At 36.0% G+C, this 18,677-nt stretch overlaps 2 protein-coding genes across 3 annotated transcripts in view; one reads left to right on the top strand and one right to left on the bottom strand.

Moving 5' to 3' along the window:
- The window catches only part of LOC134839156 (palmitoyltransferase ZDHHC9-like), a 326,560-nt gene that overhangs the window by 149,888 nt on the left and 157,995 nt on the right, over window positions 1–18,677 (bottom strand). Inside the window, exon 8 of one of the 2 annotated variants that reach the window (XM_063854613.1) lies at window positions 16,799–17,434. The exons of the other annotated variant lie outside the window; for it this stretch is intronic. Within the exon in view, the coding sequence (XP_063710683.1) occupies window positions 17,075–17,434 (360 nt within the window). The 3' untranslated portion in view covers window positions 16,799–17,074. Of the gene's footprint in view, window positions 1–16,798; window positions 17,435–18,677 lie in introns of those variants that run through there. 2 annotated transcript variants of the gene reach the window in all.
- The window catches only part of LOC134839158 (guanine nucleotide-binding protein subunit beta-5a-like), a 170,800-nt gene that overhangs the window by 60,700 nt on the left and 91,423 nt on the right, over window positions 1–18,677 (top strand). The window lies entirely within an intron of this gene.

Here is an 18,677-nt window from a genome sequence, read left to right as displayed (position 1 = left end):
TTATTGCCGAGTTCAAGCACAAAATGGGATTCAAAAAGCCTTCGTCAGGGTCAAGGCAAAAAATTTACCATTAAGCCACACGCTAGGAGTGTTCTTAGCCAAATCATGAACATGAACAGATCATTGAACTTATTGGCGAAAAATTTATAGACTAGTCCTTACTCGGCTACGTATTCTAACAGTTAAGTTTTTCTTTTTATTGCCGAGTTCAAGCACAAAATGGGATTCGAATAGCCTTCGTCAGGGTCAAGGCAAAAATTTTACCATTAAGCCACACGCTAGGAGTGTTCTTAGCCAAATTATGAACATGAACAGATCATTGAACTTATTGGCGAAAAATTTATAGACTAGTCCTTACTCGGCTATGTATTCTAACAGTTATGTTTTTCTTTTTAATGCCGAGTTCAAGAACAAAATGGGATTCGAATAGCCTTCGTCAGCGTCAAGGCAAAAAATTTACCATTAAGCCACACGCTAGGAGTGTTCTTAGCCAAATTATGAACATGAACAGATCATTGAACTTATTGGCGAAAAATTTATAGACTAGTCCTTACTCGGCTACGTATTCTAACAGTTAAGTTTTTCTTTTTATTGCCGAGTTCAACCACAAAATGGGATTCGAATAGCCTTCGTCAGAGTCAAGGCAAAAAACGTACCATTAAGCCACACGCTAGGAGTGTTCTTAGCCAAATTATGAACATGAACAGATCATTGAACTTATTGGCGAAAAATTTATAGACTAGTCCTTACTCGGCTACGTATTCTAACAGTTAAGTTTTTCTTTTTATTGCCGAGTTCAAGCACAAAATGGGATTCAAAAAGCCTTCGTCAGGGTCAAGGCAAAAAATTTACCATTAAGCCACACGCTAGGAGTGTTCTTAGCCAAATCATGAACATGAACAGATCATTGAACTTATTGGCGAAAAATTTATAGACTAGTCCTTACTCGGCTACGTATTCTAACAGTTAAGTTTTTCTTTTTATTGCCGAGTTCAAGCACAAAATGGGATTCGAATAGCCTTCGTCAGGGTCAAGGCAAAAATTTTACCATTAAGCCACACGCTAGGAGTGTTCTTAGCCAAATTATGAACATGAACAGATCATTGAACTTATTGGCGAAAAATTTATAGACTAGTCCTTACTCGGCTATGTATTCTAACAGTTACGTTTTTCTTTTTAATGCCGAGTTCAAGAACAAAATGGGATTCGAATAGCCTTCGTCAGCGTCAAGGCAAAAAATTTACCATTAAGCCACACGCTAGGAGTGTTCTTAGCCAAATTATGAACATGAACAGATCATTGAACTTATTGGCGAAAAATTTATAGACTAGTCCTTACTCGGCTACGTATTCTAACAGTTAAGTTTTTCTTTTTATTGCCGAGTTCAACCACAAAATGGGATTCGAATAGCCTTCGTCAGAGTCAAGGCAAAAAACGTACCATTAAGCCACACGCTAGGAGTGTTCTTAGCCAAATTATGAACATGAACAGATCATTGAACTTATTGGCGAAAAATTTATAGACTAGTCCTTACTCGGCTACGTATTCTAACAGTTAAGTTTTTCTTTTTATTGCCGAGTTCAAGAACAAAATGGGATTCGAATAGCCTTCGTCAGCGTCAAGGCAAAAAATTTACCATTAAGCCACACGCTAGGAGTGTTCTTAGCCAAATTATGAACATGAACAGATCATTGAACTTATTGGCGAAAAATTTATAGACTAGTCCTTACTCGGCTACGTATTCTAACAGTTAAGTTTTTCTTTTTATTGCCGAGTTCAAGCACAAAATGGGATTCGAATAGCCTTCGTCAGGGTCAAGGCAAAAATTTTACCATTAAGCCACACGCTAGGAGTGTTCTTAGCCAAATTATGAACATGAACAGATCATTGAACTTATTGGCGAAAAATTTATAGACTAGTCCTTACTCGGCTATGTATTCTAACAGTTACGTTTTTCTTTTTAATGCCGAGTTCAAAAACAAAATGGGATTCGAATAGCCTTCGTCAGCGTCAAGGCAAAAAATTTACCATTAAGCCACACGCTAGGAGTGTTCTTAGCCAAATTATGAACATGAACAGATCATTGAACTTATTGGCGAAAAATTTATAGACTAGTCCTTACTCGGCTACGTATTCTAACAGTTAAGTTTTTCTTTTTATTGCCGAGTTCAACCACAAAATGGGATTCGAATAGCCTTCGTCAGAGTCAAGGCAAAAAACGTACCATTAAGCCACACGCTAGGAGTGTTCTTAGCCAAATTATGAACATGAACAGATCATTGAACTTATTGGCGAAAAATTTATAGACTAGTCCTTACTCGGCTACGTATTCTAACAGTTAAGTTTTTCTTTTTATTGCCGAGTTCAACCACAAAATGGGATTCGAATAGCCTTCGTCAGAGTCAAGGCAAAAAACGTACCATTAAGCCACACGCTAGGAGTGTTCTTAGCCAAATTATGAACATGAACAGATCATTGAACTTATTGGCGAAAAATTTATAGACTAGTCCTTACTCGGCTATGTATTCTAACAGTTACGTTTTTCTTTTTAATGCCGAGTTCAAGAACAAAATGGGATTCGAATAGCCTTCGTCAGCGTCAAGGCAAAAAATTTACCATTAAGCCACACGCTAGGAGTGTTCTTAGCCAAATTATGAACATGAACAGATCATTGAACTTATTGGCGAAAAATTTTTTAGACTAGTCCTTACTCGGCTACGTATTCTAACAGTTAAGTTTTTCTTTTTATTGCCGAGTTCAAGCACAAAATGGGATTCGAATAGCCTTCGTCAGGGTCAAGGCAAAAAATTTACCATTAGACCACACGCTAGGAGTGTTCTTAGCCAAATTATGAACATGAACAGATCATTGAACTTATTGGCGGAAAATTTATAGACTAGTCCTTACTCGGCTACGTATTCTAACAGTTAAGTTTTTCTTTTTATTGCCAAGTTCAAGCACAAAATGGGATTCGAATAGCCTTCGTCAGGGTCAAGGCAAAAAATTTACCATTAGGCCACACGCTAGGAGTGTTCTTAGCCATATTATGAACATGAACAGATCATTGAATTTATTGGCGAAAAATTTATAGACTAGTCCTTACTCGGCTACGTATTCTAACAGTTAAGTTTTTTTTTTATTGCCGAGTTCAAGCACAAAATGGGTTTCGAATAGCCTTCGTCAGCGTCAAGGCTAAAAATTTACCATTAGGCCACACGCTAGGAGTGTTCTTAGCCAAATTATGAACATGAACAGATCATTGAACTTATTGGCGAAAAATTTATAGACTAGTCCTTACTCGGCTACGTATTCTAACAGTTAAGTTTTTCTTTTTATTGCCGAGTTCAAGCACAAAATGGGATTCGAATAGCCTTCGTCAGGGTCAAGGCAAAAAATTTACCATTAAGCCACACGCTAGGAGTGTTCTTAGCCAAATTATGAACATGAACAGATCATTGAACTTATTGGCGAAAAATTTATAGACTAGTCCTTACTCGGCTACGTATTCTAAAGTTAAGTTTTTCTTTTTATTGCCGAGTTCAAGCACAAAATGGGATTCGAATAGCCTTCGTCAGGGTCAAGGCAAAAAATTTACCATTAAGCCACACGCTAGGAGTGTTCTTAGCCAAATTATGAACATGAACAGATCATTGAACTTATTGGCGAAAAATTTATAGACTAGTCCTTACTCGGCTACGTATTCTAACAGTTAAGTTTTTCTTTTTATTGCCGAGTTCAAGCACAAAATGGGATTCGAATAGCCTTCGTCAGGGTCAAGGCAAAAAATTTACCATTAGGCCACACGCTAGGAGTGTTCTTAGCCAAATTATGAACATGAACAGATCATTGAACTTATTGGCGAAAAATTTATAGACTAGTCCTTACTCGGCTACGTATTCTAACAGTTAAGTTTTTCTTTTTATTGCCAAGTTCAAGCACAAAATGGGATTCGAATAGCCTTCGTCAGGGTCAAGGCAAAAAATTTACCATTAGGCCACACGCTAGGAGTGTTCTTAGCCAAATTATGAACATGAACAGATCATTGAATTTATTGGCGAAAAATTTATAGACTAGTCCTTACTCGGCTACGTATTCTAACAGTTAAGTTTTTTTTTTTATTGCCGAGTTCAAGCACAAAATGGGTTTCGAATAGCCTTCGTCAGGGTCAAGGCATAAAATTTACCATTAGGCCACACGCTAGGAGTGTTCTTAGCCAAATTATGAACATGAACAGATCATTGAACTTATTGGCGAAAAATTTATAGACTAGTCCTTACTCGGCTACGTATTCTAACAGTTAAGTTTTTCTTTTTAGTGCCGAGTTCAAGCACAAAATGGGATTCGAGTAGCCTTCGTCAGGGTCAAGGCGAAAAATTTACTATTAGGCCACACGCTAGGAGTTTTCTTAGCCAAATTATTAACATGAACAGATCATTGAACTTATTGGCGAAAAATTTATAGACTAGTCCTTACTCGGCTAAGTATTCTAACAGTTAAGTTTTTCTTTTTATTGCCGAGTTCAAGCACAAAATGGGATTCGAATAGCCTTCGTCAGGGTGAAGGCAAAAAATTTACCATTAGGCCACACGCTAGGAGTGTTCTTAGCCAAATTATGAACATGAACAGATCATTGAACTTATTGGCAAAAAATTTATAGACTAGGCCTTACTCGGCTACGTATTCTACAGTTAAGTTTTTCTTTTTATTTCCGAGTTCAAGCACAAAATGGGATTCGAATGGCCTTCGTGAGGGTCAAGGCAAAAAATTTACCCTTAGGCCACACGCTAGGAGTGTTCTCAGCCAAATTATGAACATGAACAGATCATTGAACTTATTGGCGAAAACTTTATAGACTAGTCCTTACTCGGCTACGTATTCTAACAGTTAAGTTTTTCTTTTTATTGCCGAGTTCAAGCACAAAATGGGATTCGAATAGCCTTCGTCAGGGTCAAGGCAAAAAATTTACCATTAAGCCATACGCTAGGAGTGTTCTTAGCCAAATTTTGAACATGAACAGATCATTGAACTTATTGGCGAAAAATTTATAGACTAGTCCTTACTCGGCTACGTATTCTAACAGTTAAGTTTTTCTTTTTATTGCCGAGTTCAAGCACAAAATGGGATTCGAATAGCCTTCGTCAGGGTCAAGGCAAAAAATTTACCATTAGGCCACACGCTAGGAGTGTTCTTAGCCAAATTATGAACATGAACAGATCATTGAATTTATTGGCGAAAAATTAATAGACTAGTCCTTACTCGGCTACGTATTCTAACAGTTAAGTTTTTTTTATTGCCGAGTTCAAGCACAAAATGGTATTCGAATAGCCTTCGTCAGGGTCAAGGCAAAAAAATTACCATTAGGCTACACGCTAGGAGTGTTCTTAGCCAAATTATGAACATGAACAGATCCTTGAACTTATTGGCGAAAAATTTATAGACTAGTCCTTACTCGGCTACGTATTCTAACAGTTAAGTTTTTCTTTTTATTGCCGAGTTCAAGCACAAAATGGGATTCGAATAGCCTTCGTCAGGGTCAAGGCAAAAATTTACCATTAGGCCACACGCTAGGAGTGTTCTTAGCCAAATTATGAACATGAACAGATCATTGAACTTATTGGCGAAAAATTTATAGACTAGTCCTTACTCGGCTATGTATTCTAACAGTTAAGTTTTTCTTTTTAATGCCGAGTTCAAGAACAAAATGGGATTCGAATAGCCTTCGTCAGCGTCAAGGCAAAAAACTTACCATTAAGCCACACGCTAGGAGTGTTCTTAGCCAAATTATGAACATGAACAGATCATTGAACTTATTGGCGAAAAATTTATAGACTAGTCCTTACTCGGCTACGTATTCTAACAGTTAAGTTTTTCTTTTTATTGCCGAGTTCAAGCACAAAATGGGATTCGAATAGCCTTCGTCAGGGTCAAGGCAAAAAATTTACCATTAAGCCATACGCTAGGAGTGTTCTTAGCCAAATTTTGAACATGAACAGATCATTGAACTTATTGGCGAAAAATTTATAGACTAGTCCTTACTCGGCTACGTATTCTAACAGTTAAGTTTTTCTTTTTATTGCCGAGTTCAAGCACAAAATGGGATTCGAATAGCCTTCGTCAGGGTCAAGGCAAAAAATTTACCATTAGGCCACACGCTAGGAGTGTTCTTAGCCAAATTATGAACATGAACAGATCATTGAATTTATTGGCGAAAAATTTATAGACTAGTCCTTACTCGGCTACGTATTCTAACAGTTAAGTTTTTTTTGTTGCCGAGTTCAAGCACAAAATGGTATTCGAATAGCCTTCGTCAGGGTCAAGGCAAAAAAATTACCATTAGGCTACACGCTAGGAGTGTTCTTAGCCAAATTATGAACATGAACAGATCCTTGAACTTATTGGCGAAAAATTTATAGACTAGTCCTTACTCGGCTACGTATTCTAACAGTTAAGTTTTTCTTTTTATTGCCGAGTTCAAGCACAAAATGGGATTCGAATAGCCTTCGTCAGGGTCAAGGCAAAAATTTACCATTAGGCCACACGCTAGGAGTGTTCTTAGCCAAATTATGAACATGAACAGATCATTGAACTTATTGGCGAAAAATTTATAGACTAGTCCTTACTCGGCTACGTATTCTTACAGTTAAGTTTTTCTTTTTATTGCCGAGTTCAACCACAAAATGGGATTCGAATAGCCTTCGTCAGAGTCAAGGCAAAAAATTTACCATTAAGCCACACGCTAGGAGTGTTCTTAGCCAAATTATGAACATGAACAGATCATTGAACTTATTGGCGAAAAATTTATAGACTAGTCCTTACTCGGCTACGTATTCTACAGTTAAGTTTTTCTTTTATTGCCGAAATCAAGCACAAAATGGGATTCGAATAGCCTTCGTCAGGGTCAAGGCAAAAAATTTACCATTAGGCCACACGCTAGGAGTGTTCTTAGCCAAATTATGAACATGAACAGATCATTGAACTTATTGGCGAAAAATTTATAGACTAGTCCTTACTCGGCTACGTATTCTAACAGTTAAGTTTTTCTTCTTATTGCCGAGTTCAAGCACAAAATGGGATTCGAATAGCCTTCGTCAGGGTCAAGGCAAAAAATTTACCATTAAGCCACACGCTAGGAGTGTTCTTAGCCAAATTATGAACATGAACAGATCATTGAACTTATTGGCGAAAAATTTATAGACTAGTCCTTACTCGGCTACGTATTCTAACAGTTAAGTTTTTCTTTTTATTGCCGAGTTCAAGCACAAAACGGGATTCGAATAGCCTTCGTCAGGGTCAAGGCAAAAAATTTACCATTAGGCCACACGCTAGGAGTGTTCATAGCCAAATTATGAACATGAACAGATCATTGAACTTATTGGCGAAAAATTTATAGACTAGTCCTTACTCGGCTACGTATTCTAACAGTTAAGTTTTTCTTTTTATTGCCGAGTTCAAGCACAAAATGGGATTCGACTAGCCTTCGTCAGGGTCAAGGCAAAAAATTTACCATTAGGCCACACACTAGGAGTGTTCTTAGCCAACTTATGAACATGAACAGATCATTGAACTTATTGGCGAAAAATTTATAGACTAGTCCTTACTCGGCTACGTATTCTAACAGTTAAGTTTTTCTTTTTATTGCCGAGTTCAAGCACAAAACGGGATTCGAATAGCCTTCGTCAGGGTCAAGGCAAAAAATTTACCATTAGGCCACACGCTAGGAGTGTTCTTAGCCAAATTATGAACATGAACAGATCATTGAACTTATTGGCGAAAAATTTATAGACTAGTCCTTACTCGGCTACGTATTCTAACAGTTAAGTTTTTCTTTTTATTGCCGAGTTCAACCACAAAATGGGATTCGAATAGCCTTCGTCAGAGTCAAGGCAAAAAATTTACCATTAAGCCACACGCTAGGAGTGGTCTTAGCCAAATTATGAACATGAATAGATCATTGAACTTATTGGCGAAAAATTTATGGACTAGTCCTTACTCGGCTACGTATTCTAACAGTTAAGTTTTCCATGTTTGACTGCGCTTAGATCCTGCACTTATCTGTTGTCACCATGATAATTGCTGAAACATTGACATGAACAGAACTACAATTTGGGAAAAACTATAGAAATGTCAAAGGTTATCAGAAGATACCGATATTATCGCATGAAACGCTCATATCACACTATTCAGCAACATGAAGATATAAGACCAGGGAGAGTATTATGCTCGTTTTATATCTTTGAAATGCACAACTTTTCTGTTTTTCCTTCTTTTGTTGATTAACTGAGGTCACTTTGTAACTGATTGATGAACTCTCGTCTGTCATATCAGAAATATTCGGAAACTCTGATGATATTGCACGATCATTATTGCTTTGCGAGTTTACAGTATTAAGAGATATAGAGATAGAATCATCCGTAGAATTTGCTGGGTTTTCAACTAAAACGCATTTTTTGATCTCCAGATCTTTGGTTGCCTCGTTAATCTTTAGAAATTGATAGAAGCTTTCGTTAAACAGGACATATTTGGCCAAATCTGTAGCACGTAGATAGTCTTGTACGAACAAACATACAATTCTGTTCTGTTCGTGAGTAGGACTGACCTGGTGAAGCGACCCAACACAGGCCATATCTGTAGTGGCCTCCGCCACTATAGCTACAAACCGATTTCCTTCAAATTCTTCTACTTGTGCGGGTTCACCTCCACAAGTTCCAATTTGGGAGTTTTCTCCGGGGTATGAAAACTCCTTGGCGTCCGAGAGCCACCGTTTAAAGCCCCAGAAGAGAAGGTAGTCTTTATGAAAGACACGACCCCGCTCTCCATACGCGCAGTAGGCAGCTACTCCATCGTGGTAATTTTGTATATTTTCCAGCCTGCAATCATATGGCAGCGTGAACAGAATGTCTTTGGCTTTCCTAACGACTCCTTTGTTCGGATTCTCAATATCAAACTGCCGTCGATATTGACCTCTCACTGCATTTACTTGCCGCATAAATTCCTTTCCTAAATGTTTAGGATCCCCACACGTTTTAGGGACGACTTCAAAATCAACTTCCTCCAGCAATTTTTTGAAGTTATAATAACTAAACACTGCGTCTTTGGTCTTGAACTGCTTATATTTGTCATAGAACTCTTCATCCGTTGCGCATGAAATATACATCTTCGTAACTTTAGCATATTCGTGATTATTTGCGATACACGAACAGGAAATGTATTTCACCCTTTTGGAGACAACTGTCAAAAATCGTTCAACTTTTCTGTCGATTTTCAGTTTTTTAATTTTCCTGGGAGAATCGCCCAATTCTGCAAGTTCAGCGGGATAGCAATAGTCAGCTGATTGCTCGAGCCACTTCTTTATCAAAAACTTAGCCGCGTTTTTATAATTCTGGGAGTCACCCTTGGAATCAGAATCTGTCTCTGGATTAATTTCCAAGCACTCATTGAATAATATCTTTTTCTTTGATTTGTCAAATATAAAATTTGAATCATAATCCTCGCACGCGCCTGTTTTGTGTTTGTAATGATAATCACGGGCTAGTTTATGCACCATCTTTGACACTAAATCAACCTGGTTTCCGATTTTTATAAACGCTCCATGAAAACGCTTATTATTGATTTCTCGTACAATCTCATGGGAGCAATGTCTGCAGCTCGAAAATTGAATTAAAACTAACATCATTAGTAACATAAACAGTTTCATTTTACAGCAAGTCAAAATATTTCTGCTTCACTATGACGGAAAATTGCTCCTCAATGGTAACAAAACATGAACTAATTGACAAACTTGTGACTTAAACTTCAGTTCACATGTTTTCAAAACCTACATCTCAAAAATTGAGCGAGGAAACTAAAGCGAAAATAATACTGGGCTTTTTTTTACTGAATAGACTAATTAATTTGAACGAAGGAAAAAAATATATCCCCTCACAAAGCTCCTTGAATTTTAGAAGCCTTTGAGGATAGAAACTTCTTTGATAAAACTAAACCAATTTGAGACAACTGGATCAGTAGGTAAATTTCTATTCCACTGAGTGATCTTAAAATTGAAATCCTTTTTTTCCCACCATTTGCACTTGTATTAACAGTTGATCTGCTAAAAATTGTGATTTAAAACAAAAAAACAAAACCTAAATGTTGTCTTCAATTCCTTGCACACTTGCGAATCTTGATATCGTTTTGTCGAATAAAACTTAGTTTGAAAACAAAAGCTTGAAATTAACCAAAATATACTTGAACACGTGTTTAAAACTCCACAGACCAAATTATCGGCCGATGATCTAAAGATTTTCAACTTTCACGGATTAATTAATATCAACAAGAAACTCTTTGATTACTAGGACCTTTTTTAACTGAGACTTTTTAAAAAAAGCAAACCCCATTTGAAAACACATTCAGCTCATTCACGCTCAAAAATAATGAAAACATCACCAATAGAGGTGAATGGAGCTTCGCATCACTTGCGATACAATGCAGGGCAGCATTGCAAGCTAGCGAATAGAAAATGAGACCGAAATTATTAATCGAAAAAAAAACTAGTATTCAATGAACTTTTACTATTTACTGAGCGGCCACTTAAGCCAATAACAAGTGGGAAGAGGCCCCCTAGCCAAAAAAAAAAATTGCCAAGAGAAATTGTTGTCTTAAAAAAATGGTAACAAACTAACGGAACTTCTCAAAAAAAAAATAAGCATTTTTTGCATTTGAAGTGACACAGAATGAGATAACTAAACCGAAAAACCTCGAATTTGCTAAGTTCAACAATAAAACAAGTTCAATCTCTTACAGATTTGTAAGAAAAAGTGTTTACGGGAAAAAGTATTCTTTCCAATAACAAGTGTCTCGCAAGTGTAAAAAGCAGAAGAAACCCCAAAAAAACACAGGCGAGGCGGAGCTTCGCAACACTTGCTATGCAAAAAAAACTCTGAAAAATTAAATTGAAAAAATTAATTGAAAAATTAACATGAAAAGTAGAAAAAGATACAGCTACAAAAACTTCATAGTTGTATAGAAGAAAGTTCATAAGCAGCCTTAAAAAGCGTTGAAAATCAATAACTGAGCGGCAACAAATTTAGGGTAAAAACCTATTTGAGCTGAAAACAACTGTTGTCAAAAATTTTTTTCATAAACAAAAATTTTTTTACGACCCATCTAATTTGAAACACAAAATCAGACTTGATAAATTTACAAATTACTGAATTTTCAAACTTAGTAGATAAACAGTTTAAATTGGAACAAAACACAAGCTCTAGAAATTGAGCCAATTAAAACCCTTTTTTTAAAAAAATCGGCGTTTAAGAGTCAAAAAGGAAAAGGAACCGACAGAAATTAGGATAACACACCACGAACCCGAAAAAAATTGGCACAATTTTTGAAAAAATACTTACAACCGAATTCAGAAAACCATAGAATATTTTGAAACTAGAAATCGTTCACGTTTTTCGTGATCTTTACACTTTTTCTACTCAATAGTGGAGTTCGACTTCATTTTAACAAAGAAAATGAACTAAATTTGAAGAAACAAGCAGAAAGGACTAGCAGGAAGAAATTAGCACTAAAAACTAAATTTAAAAGAAACTAGCAGGCCCGCATCAGTTAAAGCTGCTCCTGAAAATTGAAAACATGGATGGCTAAATTGATGAGCGGAGAGAAGGATGGATGGCTCGTTGGTTGAAATGATGGATTGATGGCTGGATGTAAAGTGAATGTGAATAGGTGGCTAGCTGAATCAATGGCTAGCTTAAGGGATGGCTGTATGGCTGGATAGCTTGTGGGATGGATGGCAGGACGGATGGGTTAATTGACGGAGAGTTGGCAAGTTGGATTGATAGCTAGATCGCTCATGGACGGCTGCATGGATATATGCGGGACGAATGAGTGATGACTGGCTGAAATGGGCGGATCATTGGATGGATGAATAGATGGCAGGATTGACGGAGGTCTATATTGATTGATAGAAGACTGGTTGAATGGATGAACGGAAGGCAGGATTGATCAATCGAGAACAAGAAATATGGTGGCTTGATGGATGGATTAATGGCTGGTTGGTTGGATGCAAGGGAATATTGTTAGGGGCAAGACGGTCGGAGGGGTCGAAGATTGCATGGATGGCAGGACCGATGGATAGATGTATGGCTTTGTGGATCAGAGATCACTGAATTGATCAGAGTATGAAATTTGGAGGCCACATCTGCATTCTCTATGAGTAAGTAACTTCACATAACATCGCCAAGGGCAAAGACTTCAAAATGTGAAAAAAATAAATCTGAGCTTTTGAAAAAATGTTTCTAAATAAAAAAGCCACTTCACAAAATCTAAAAACACTCAGGTAATCATCGTATACAGGCAAGAATTGCAACTGCTGTGAGTACCCTGACATCACTCCACCAAAAGATCGACAACTTCAAATTTTGAGGAAACTTTTTTAATGTTGGAAACAATTAGGTTTTTAGTTTTGAAAAATCAAAAGAACGCCTTAAGTCGAGTATAAAGACGTTCAGTTTTCACTTTTGGAGGCAAGACATCACAATTTTTTGATAGCAATTGGACAGCACCCAACTACAGAAATAAGAACTTCAGACCTCGTGTAATTTTTCAAAAGCAATTTTAATGAAATCTTTCAAATTGTATAAAACGACAAATCTCGGAAGCTTAAAGAATATAAGCAGTCATTTTTGGAGGCAAAAATTGCAACTCCTGAGGGCACTCCTATAGAACCCCACTATAGGGTTGGGAATTTCGCACTTTGACATGAGTTTTAAATCTAAAATTTTTGGAAAACTTTCAGAAAAACAAAAAACGTCATTTCTCGGAAAAATGAAAAAGTTTGAGCTGACATATTTTGAGGCAAAACTTGCAAAAAACTAGACTTCCCTGGCAAAGTCCCACTATAGCGTTCAAATTTTGTCAAGCTTTTCAAATCTAAGATTCAAAAAAACAGTTATAAGAACATAAAACCGTCATATCTCGGAAACTAAAAAGATTTGAGCAGCTATATTTGGTAGCAATATTAGCAACCCCTGAGATTACCCTGATAGCAACCCACCATTATAGGGTCACTAATTTCAATTTGCTGAAATAAACACTGAAACGAAAAGTGCGTGTTAAATGATGTATAGATGGATTAATCCAAACTTAAACTTATACTAAAATGCGCTGCTCTCCTCCTCCCAAATATTACCATAGCCTTGCAATTAGGCCTTTAAATAGACCTAGCATTCCTAACCTGGAGAATTGAAAAACAATTGCATGCATTGATATACGATATAGTTTAAACGCGCAAAAGTTCTTTGTTTAACATGCGAAATTGAAGCTTAAACACGGAGAGATAGCAGTCACGCGCATTTTAAAATAGAATAGACAGATCAAACGTCCAGCAGCGAAAAACCAAATGTGATTGTGAACAACCAGAAAGACCATCACCTATATAAATGAAAGACTTCGTTCTTTTATACTTCATCACTGTTATGTTTCCAGAGAGATTTGAAATATTAACTCAATTGATTATTACAAAGATTTTTCAAAATATTCAAACTAGAGAGGCAACCTGGCCAAAAAACGAATTAAAATGCCAATTACATTGATTCTTTTTAACAATCGATATCGGAAAAAAACGCTGTAAAGAAACTTCATGTTTATCTCGAACTGCATTGAAAAAATTCATTTAGAAAAACGTGTCAAGTAAGACAATTGAATGTTAAACTATCAACGAAAATTTTTCGTAATCGGAGCTGGCAATTTACAACACAAAATAAATGTAACGGCTACTTAAAAAGCATACATTCTCAAAAAATGTCTGTTCGCTGACGAAATTCAGCCTTAGAGAAAATGATTCCCTGGTTCTCTTAATCAAGTTGTTTAGATAGAAAAAATAGCCAACGGAAGTGCAAAAGAACTAGGAAACCAAAAAAATACAAATTTTTAACATAATTCAATTTTCGCAGAAGACAAATATATTAAGATAAGGCTCTTTGAATTTCAAGAACTGTTCATAAAAATAAACCCAGTTTGAGAAAACTATCAATGGGTGAAATTTTTATTCCACTGGAAAATCTAAAACTTAAAATCCACGTTTGAAACTAGAAATCGAAAATGTCTTTATACGCCATTTTCGCTTTCATAATGCCTACCTTTTAGCAAACAAACCTAAATTGAACAAAAAAAAACATTATATATCTAAGTGCGTTCAAGCATGCATGTATGATGATGTACTTCAGTATGTATGATGTACTGCAGTAGTTATTAGAGCATTTTAAGACTTCTTCCTGAAATCATCAAGACCTGCTTAAGTGAAAATTACTTCAAGCTCATACACTTGAAAAGGCCATGTTCCAAATTAATATAAAAAAAAGAAGTGAAATCAATGATTAAGGGTTTCAAAAAATAATGTGAAAATTAAATTTGTCTATGTTTAATTCAGAATGAATGTTAACAGCATAGAAAAAGGGTAATTTAACAATTGGACGAAGCAAATTTTGAAAAAAAAATATCAGAAGTTCTATCAGATTCATGTAAATGGCATTTTTGAGGAAGCAAGAAAACGAACTGCATCACAAATGAATATTCAAATTTACAATGATTGTGTAACACTTGAAGTTTCCACTGCGAAACTTTTGAAGTTTTAGAGCTGGAAAACCAAATTAGAAATGAGCTATCGAACTAAAATTTCAGGACACTAATATAATCCTTAGACATACTTTGGTAAATAAAGACACCCAAGCAGCAATGCGCAGGCTCCTACTATTTACACAAAAGCGAAGCTGCATTTCGCAAGGTATTTGATAATTGCGAAAACAGCATCAAGCGAGAACATGACTGCTGGTATATCAAAACGAAGTTTTGAATGATTTGACTGCATGTTAACGCCAATTTAAATTTTTGGTTGCAAAATTGGTCAAGGCATAAGAAAAAAGTGTTTTTCTTTTTTACTTCTTCGAGTTTCTCCCAACACGCTGTTTAAAAAAGAGAAGGTTGTATTTAGCGTCTCTCATCTTGATAAAAAGGCAAAATGAGTGGCCTCAATTCAATTCGGAATGAATTAACCCGCCGTTTACGCGTTCTATAAAAACACAATCTATCGCACTTCAATTATCCCAAATTGACAATTGTCAAACCAAAAAAATTTTGCGAAAATATCAGCTAAAATTTGATGGCATTAAAGCTCCGGACAACAATACTTTTAGATAGTATGAAAATATCTGTCAAACGCATAGTTAAAAAGTTGAAAATTGACTAAATAAAATTCCACCCGTAGCATAAATATTCCCTCTTTGTTCGAAAGTCACAAAGGGAGATCAAAGTCACATCCTGTTGCTTCATAAGTAAACCCAGCGTCGTGGATCACAATTTTCTCAAAAAAATGCATTTACAGATGACGAAAGAAATTAGTGTTTTCGTCAGACCTATTTTTGTAGACCTTACTAACAGATTTCACACAAAGCGCCAAAAGTAAAAAAATAATGTTTGAAAGAAAGCGTGAGAAACTTAATTGAATTTTGTTGAAAAAATAGTTGGCTAAAAAATCAAGAACATCATATTGCAATTGATATAGAAATCAATTACCTGAAACAAAAGAAAGATTTGGTCTTAACTCCATCCATTTCCTTCTGGTAACCAATGGATGGAAACGATAACGCATGTTGATCAAAAAATTGAGATACTTTAATTCCTAAATGTGCTCAAAAACTGCTCATTAAATCCTGCAATCAACAAACCTGCATATCCAACAGGAACAATTGGGGGTAAAAAAGGCATTATCAAATAATTGCCACAAAAAATTACAAGCGATTGCCACAAAAAACACAAACGATTGCCACAAAAAAAATTTGCACAAAACCTGTAAAAAGTCAAAACCTACAAAAATAACCTAATTACACCAAAACTTATCAAATATGAAATTTATATGCAACGATAAGAGAGCTGGATCACAAAAAGATAACATTACAAAAAAGCCAGTGAAAAAATGAAAAACACGAAGTCTTTTTTCTCAAAAATTTCAGCCAGAAAGAACCAGACTCCTAGATCTCCTGCAAAATTTGCCACCACATTCTTTTGCAGAAAAAACAGTCGAGTCCAATTTGCAGAAATAAATTCTAGAGATTCATCATTTTTTCGACATTGAAACAATTCGTTAAGCCATCAATTTAAAATAAAATTGCTCAAGTCTAAAATACACCAAACTAATCAAGCCTAAACCTAGTTCCACGCACTTTTAGAAGCAAATCAGAAACAATGCGTTCAAAGGAAAATTTAACGCAAAAATAATTCTAAGATAAAATTTTGCGCCTAAAAAACCAGAAAATCACGAACTACATTAACTTTCAAGAAAATGAAGTAGCAAAAACTCACCCAAAAATGTCAGAAATAAAATTCCCGGCAAGTAAGCTGAAAAAAATTGGGTCGAAATAAATAAAGCCGACAAAAAGTCAATTTATATCTAAGATTTTTTCCAGCAGTACAAAAAAGTACCAATCACTTCAGTAGTTCTAAGCGAGCTGCTGAACTACAGCTGTTAGACGTTCAACTTGGGTAGAAATGGAGATGCAGATGAAAAATTTTCAGGCCTCCGGTGAGCAAAATATAAACGGGAAAACGGGATTTGTTTTGAAATACTAAGATTTTTTTGCAAGTCCCTTGCTTTTCGCAAAGGTTATTTAGAGGTAAAAATTGGCCTTTTATCTAAAGTAGAAGTTTCCAGAAAACTGTGGTTGAAAATTTTCATTTGATAGTTCTTTTCAAAGTATTTTAGCCAATTTGAAAATATTGTTGACTAGATGAGAAGCGATTTCTGTAAAAAGGGTTTTTTAACATATTGATTTTTTTGCCACGTTGCGTTCACAATATGTTCAAAACAACGAAAAAAAATCAGTTGAGCTACCTAACTCTTCTGCAAGAAAGTTGTCATATCGTTACACAATCATTGACCCTCGTCATTTTCAATTTTGGATTGCCGTAACTAATTTTGTATGTATATTAGCTCTTCTCTGATTGAGGTAATTAAAAAAGACATTTATCAAATTCAGAAGCAGTAAAACAGTCATTATATGCAAATGTCCGGATGCCTTTCTCGTTTCCATCTCTTTCTTCACGTGTACATGGCCCCTGGCGACGGACGGTGCTCTTCTATTATACTCGGATAGGCCATATGAGGGGGTGGGTATGGCTGCGTATTGAGGGGCACTTCCATCTGCTGAGGGTAGTAGTTCGTGTTGGTAGGATAGGAGTTAGCACCGTTGTTTGCCATCTGCTGATGGTCCATCACTGAGGTGTGGGTGATGGTTGCCGATCGATGGTGCGTCTGCTGCTGAAGCGAAGTGGGCGCTGACGTTACTACTATCTGGGAGTTGTGGTGTGAGGACCCGTTGAGGGTGTTGTAAGACGATGGAGGTTGTACAGGGTATGGCTTGTTAGTTTCGTATGCCGGGTAATACTCTGAGTATATGTCCTAAAACATGTGCAATTCCCCTACGCAAAATCAGGTGCCACAAAAAATGTCCAAAAAAATACAAAGTCGAGTTATTTAAAAGTTTTGAAGACCTAAAGCTGTCATTCGGCCTACAATTAGAAATTCCGAACAAGTCCTCTCTGTGTCGAGAAAAACTTACCGGAAAACTATTTGGATCAAGTTAACATCATCCCCCAAGATAAACCAAAATATTATCTTCCACCCATGCATTTAATATCTTCCACCCCACGATGTTAACTTGGTTTAAAGGAAGAAATTTTTAGCCAATCAGACTTGAGCAATTTACGAGCAGAGCTTAGCAACTTTAATCTGAATTGAATGGTTCTTGATTTTCAGACCAATTTAGGGTTACCAAAAAGAGGATGAATGACGACGACAAAAACATTTTATCAGCTATTTATCCTAATTGCCTATCTTATCAACGCAAATCGAAATTTTACACAGAGGCAAAGTTGCATTTCGCAAAAAAAAAAGAAACGAGTACCGTCTAAATAATGAAAAACTTGAAATGACAAATTTTGAAACTTTCTTCAGAGTTTTAAATACCACCACACACCATATTGACTAAAATGATATTTTAAACCTTGAGATTGAGAGTCCTACGCGCGGTCCACCTGTGCATGTTTTCTTGAAGCTATCAAAACATATAGCGGAGAACACATGCTATTAAACAGCCAACACTATGCGACAAAAAAGCTCACCAAGATAAAAACTACTTTTGTTTTGAGTTGCATTGGAAATTGCATGCTCGCATGTGTAATCAAATCAAAAACTAGCCTCAGTTCATTTTAGAATGGTTTCTGCCTACGTTACTGGTTAATATGAATTATCTCAAATTGGAAATCATAAACCTACATAAATCAGCAAAAAAAAATCACAGGTGAAATACTTTTTTTGATTTTGAGCTCCGAAAATCAATCAATATCTATCAAATGGTATAGAAATTTCAAACTGTTGGAAAAGAGCCGATGAACACTATTGAACAAAAAACTACTGACGAAGAAAAAAATAGATGGCCTTAAAGCTCTTTGAATTTCTAGAACAATTTATGACACACTTTTTTTGATAAAATTAACCTAATATGAGAAAACAGGATCCATAGATGAATTAGCTTTCCTTTTAACAAATTTAAAAAAGTGAAGGTTAACAAGTTTCAGGTGTTCTTGCTTTGACGCAAAGCCACCTAAAACAAATAAATATTACATGGGGCCAGGTGAAATAT

This window comes from Symsagittifera roscoffensis, chromosome 2 (assembly GCF_963678635.1).
Source record: "Symsagittifera roscoffensis chromosome 2, txSymRosc1.1, whole genome shotgun sequence".
Taxonomy (NCBI): Eukaryota; Metazoa; Xenacoelomorpha; order Acoela; family Convolutidae; genus Symsagittifera; species Symsagittifera roscoffensis.
The sequence above is the reverse complement of the archived record's forward strand: the minus strand, read 5'-3'. Positions and strand labels throughout refer to the sequence as shown.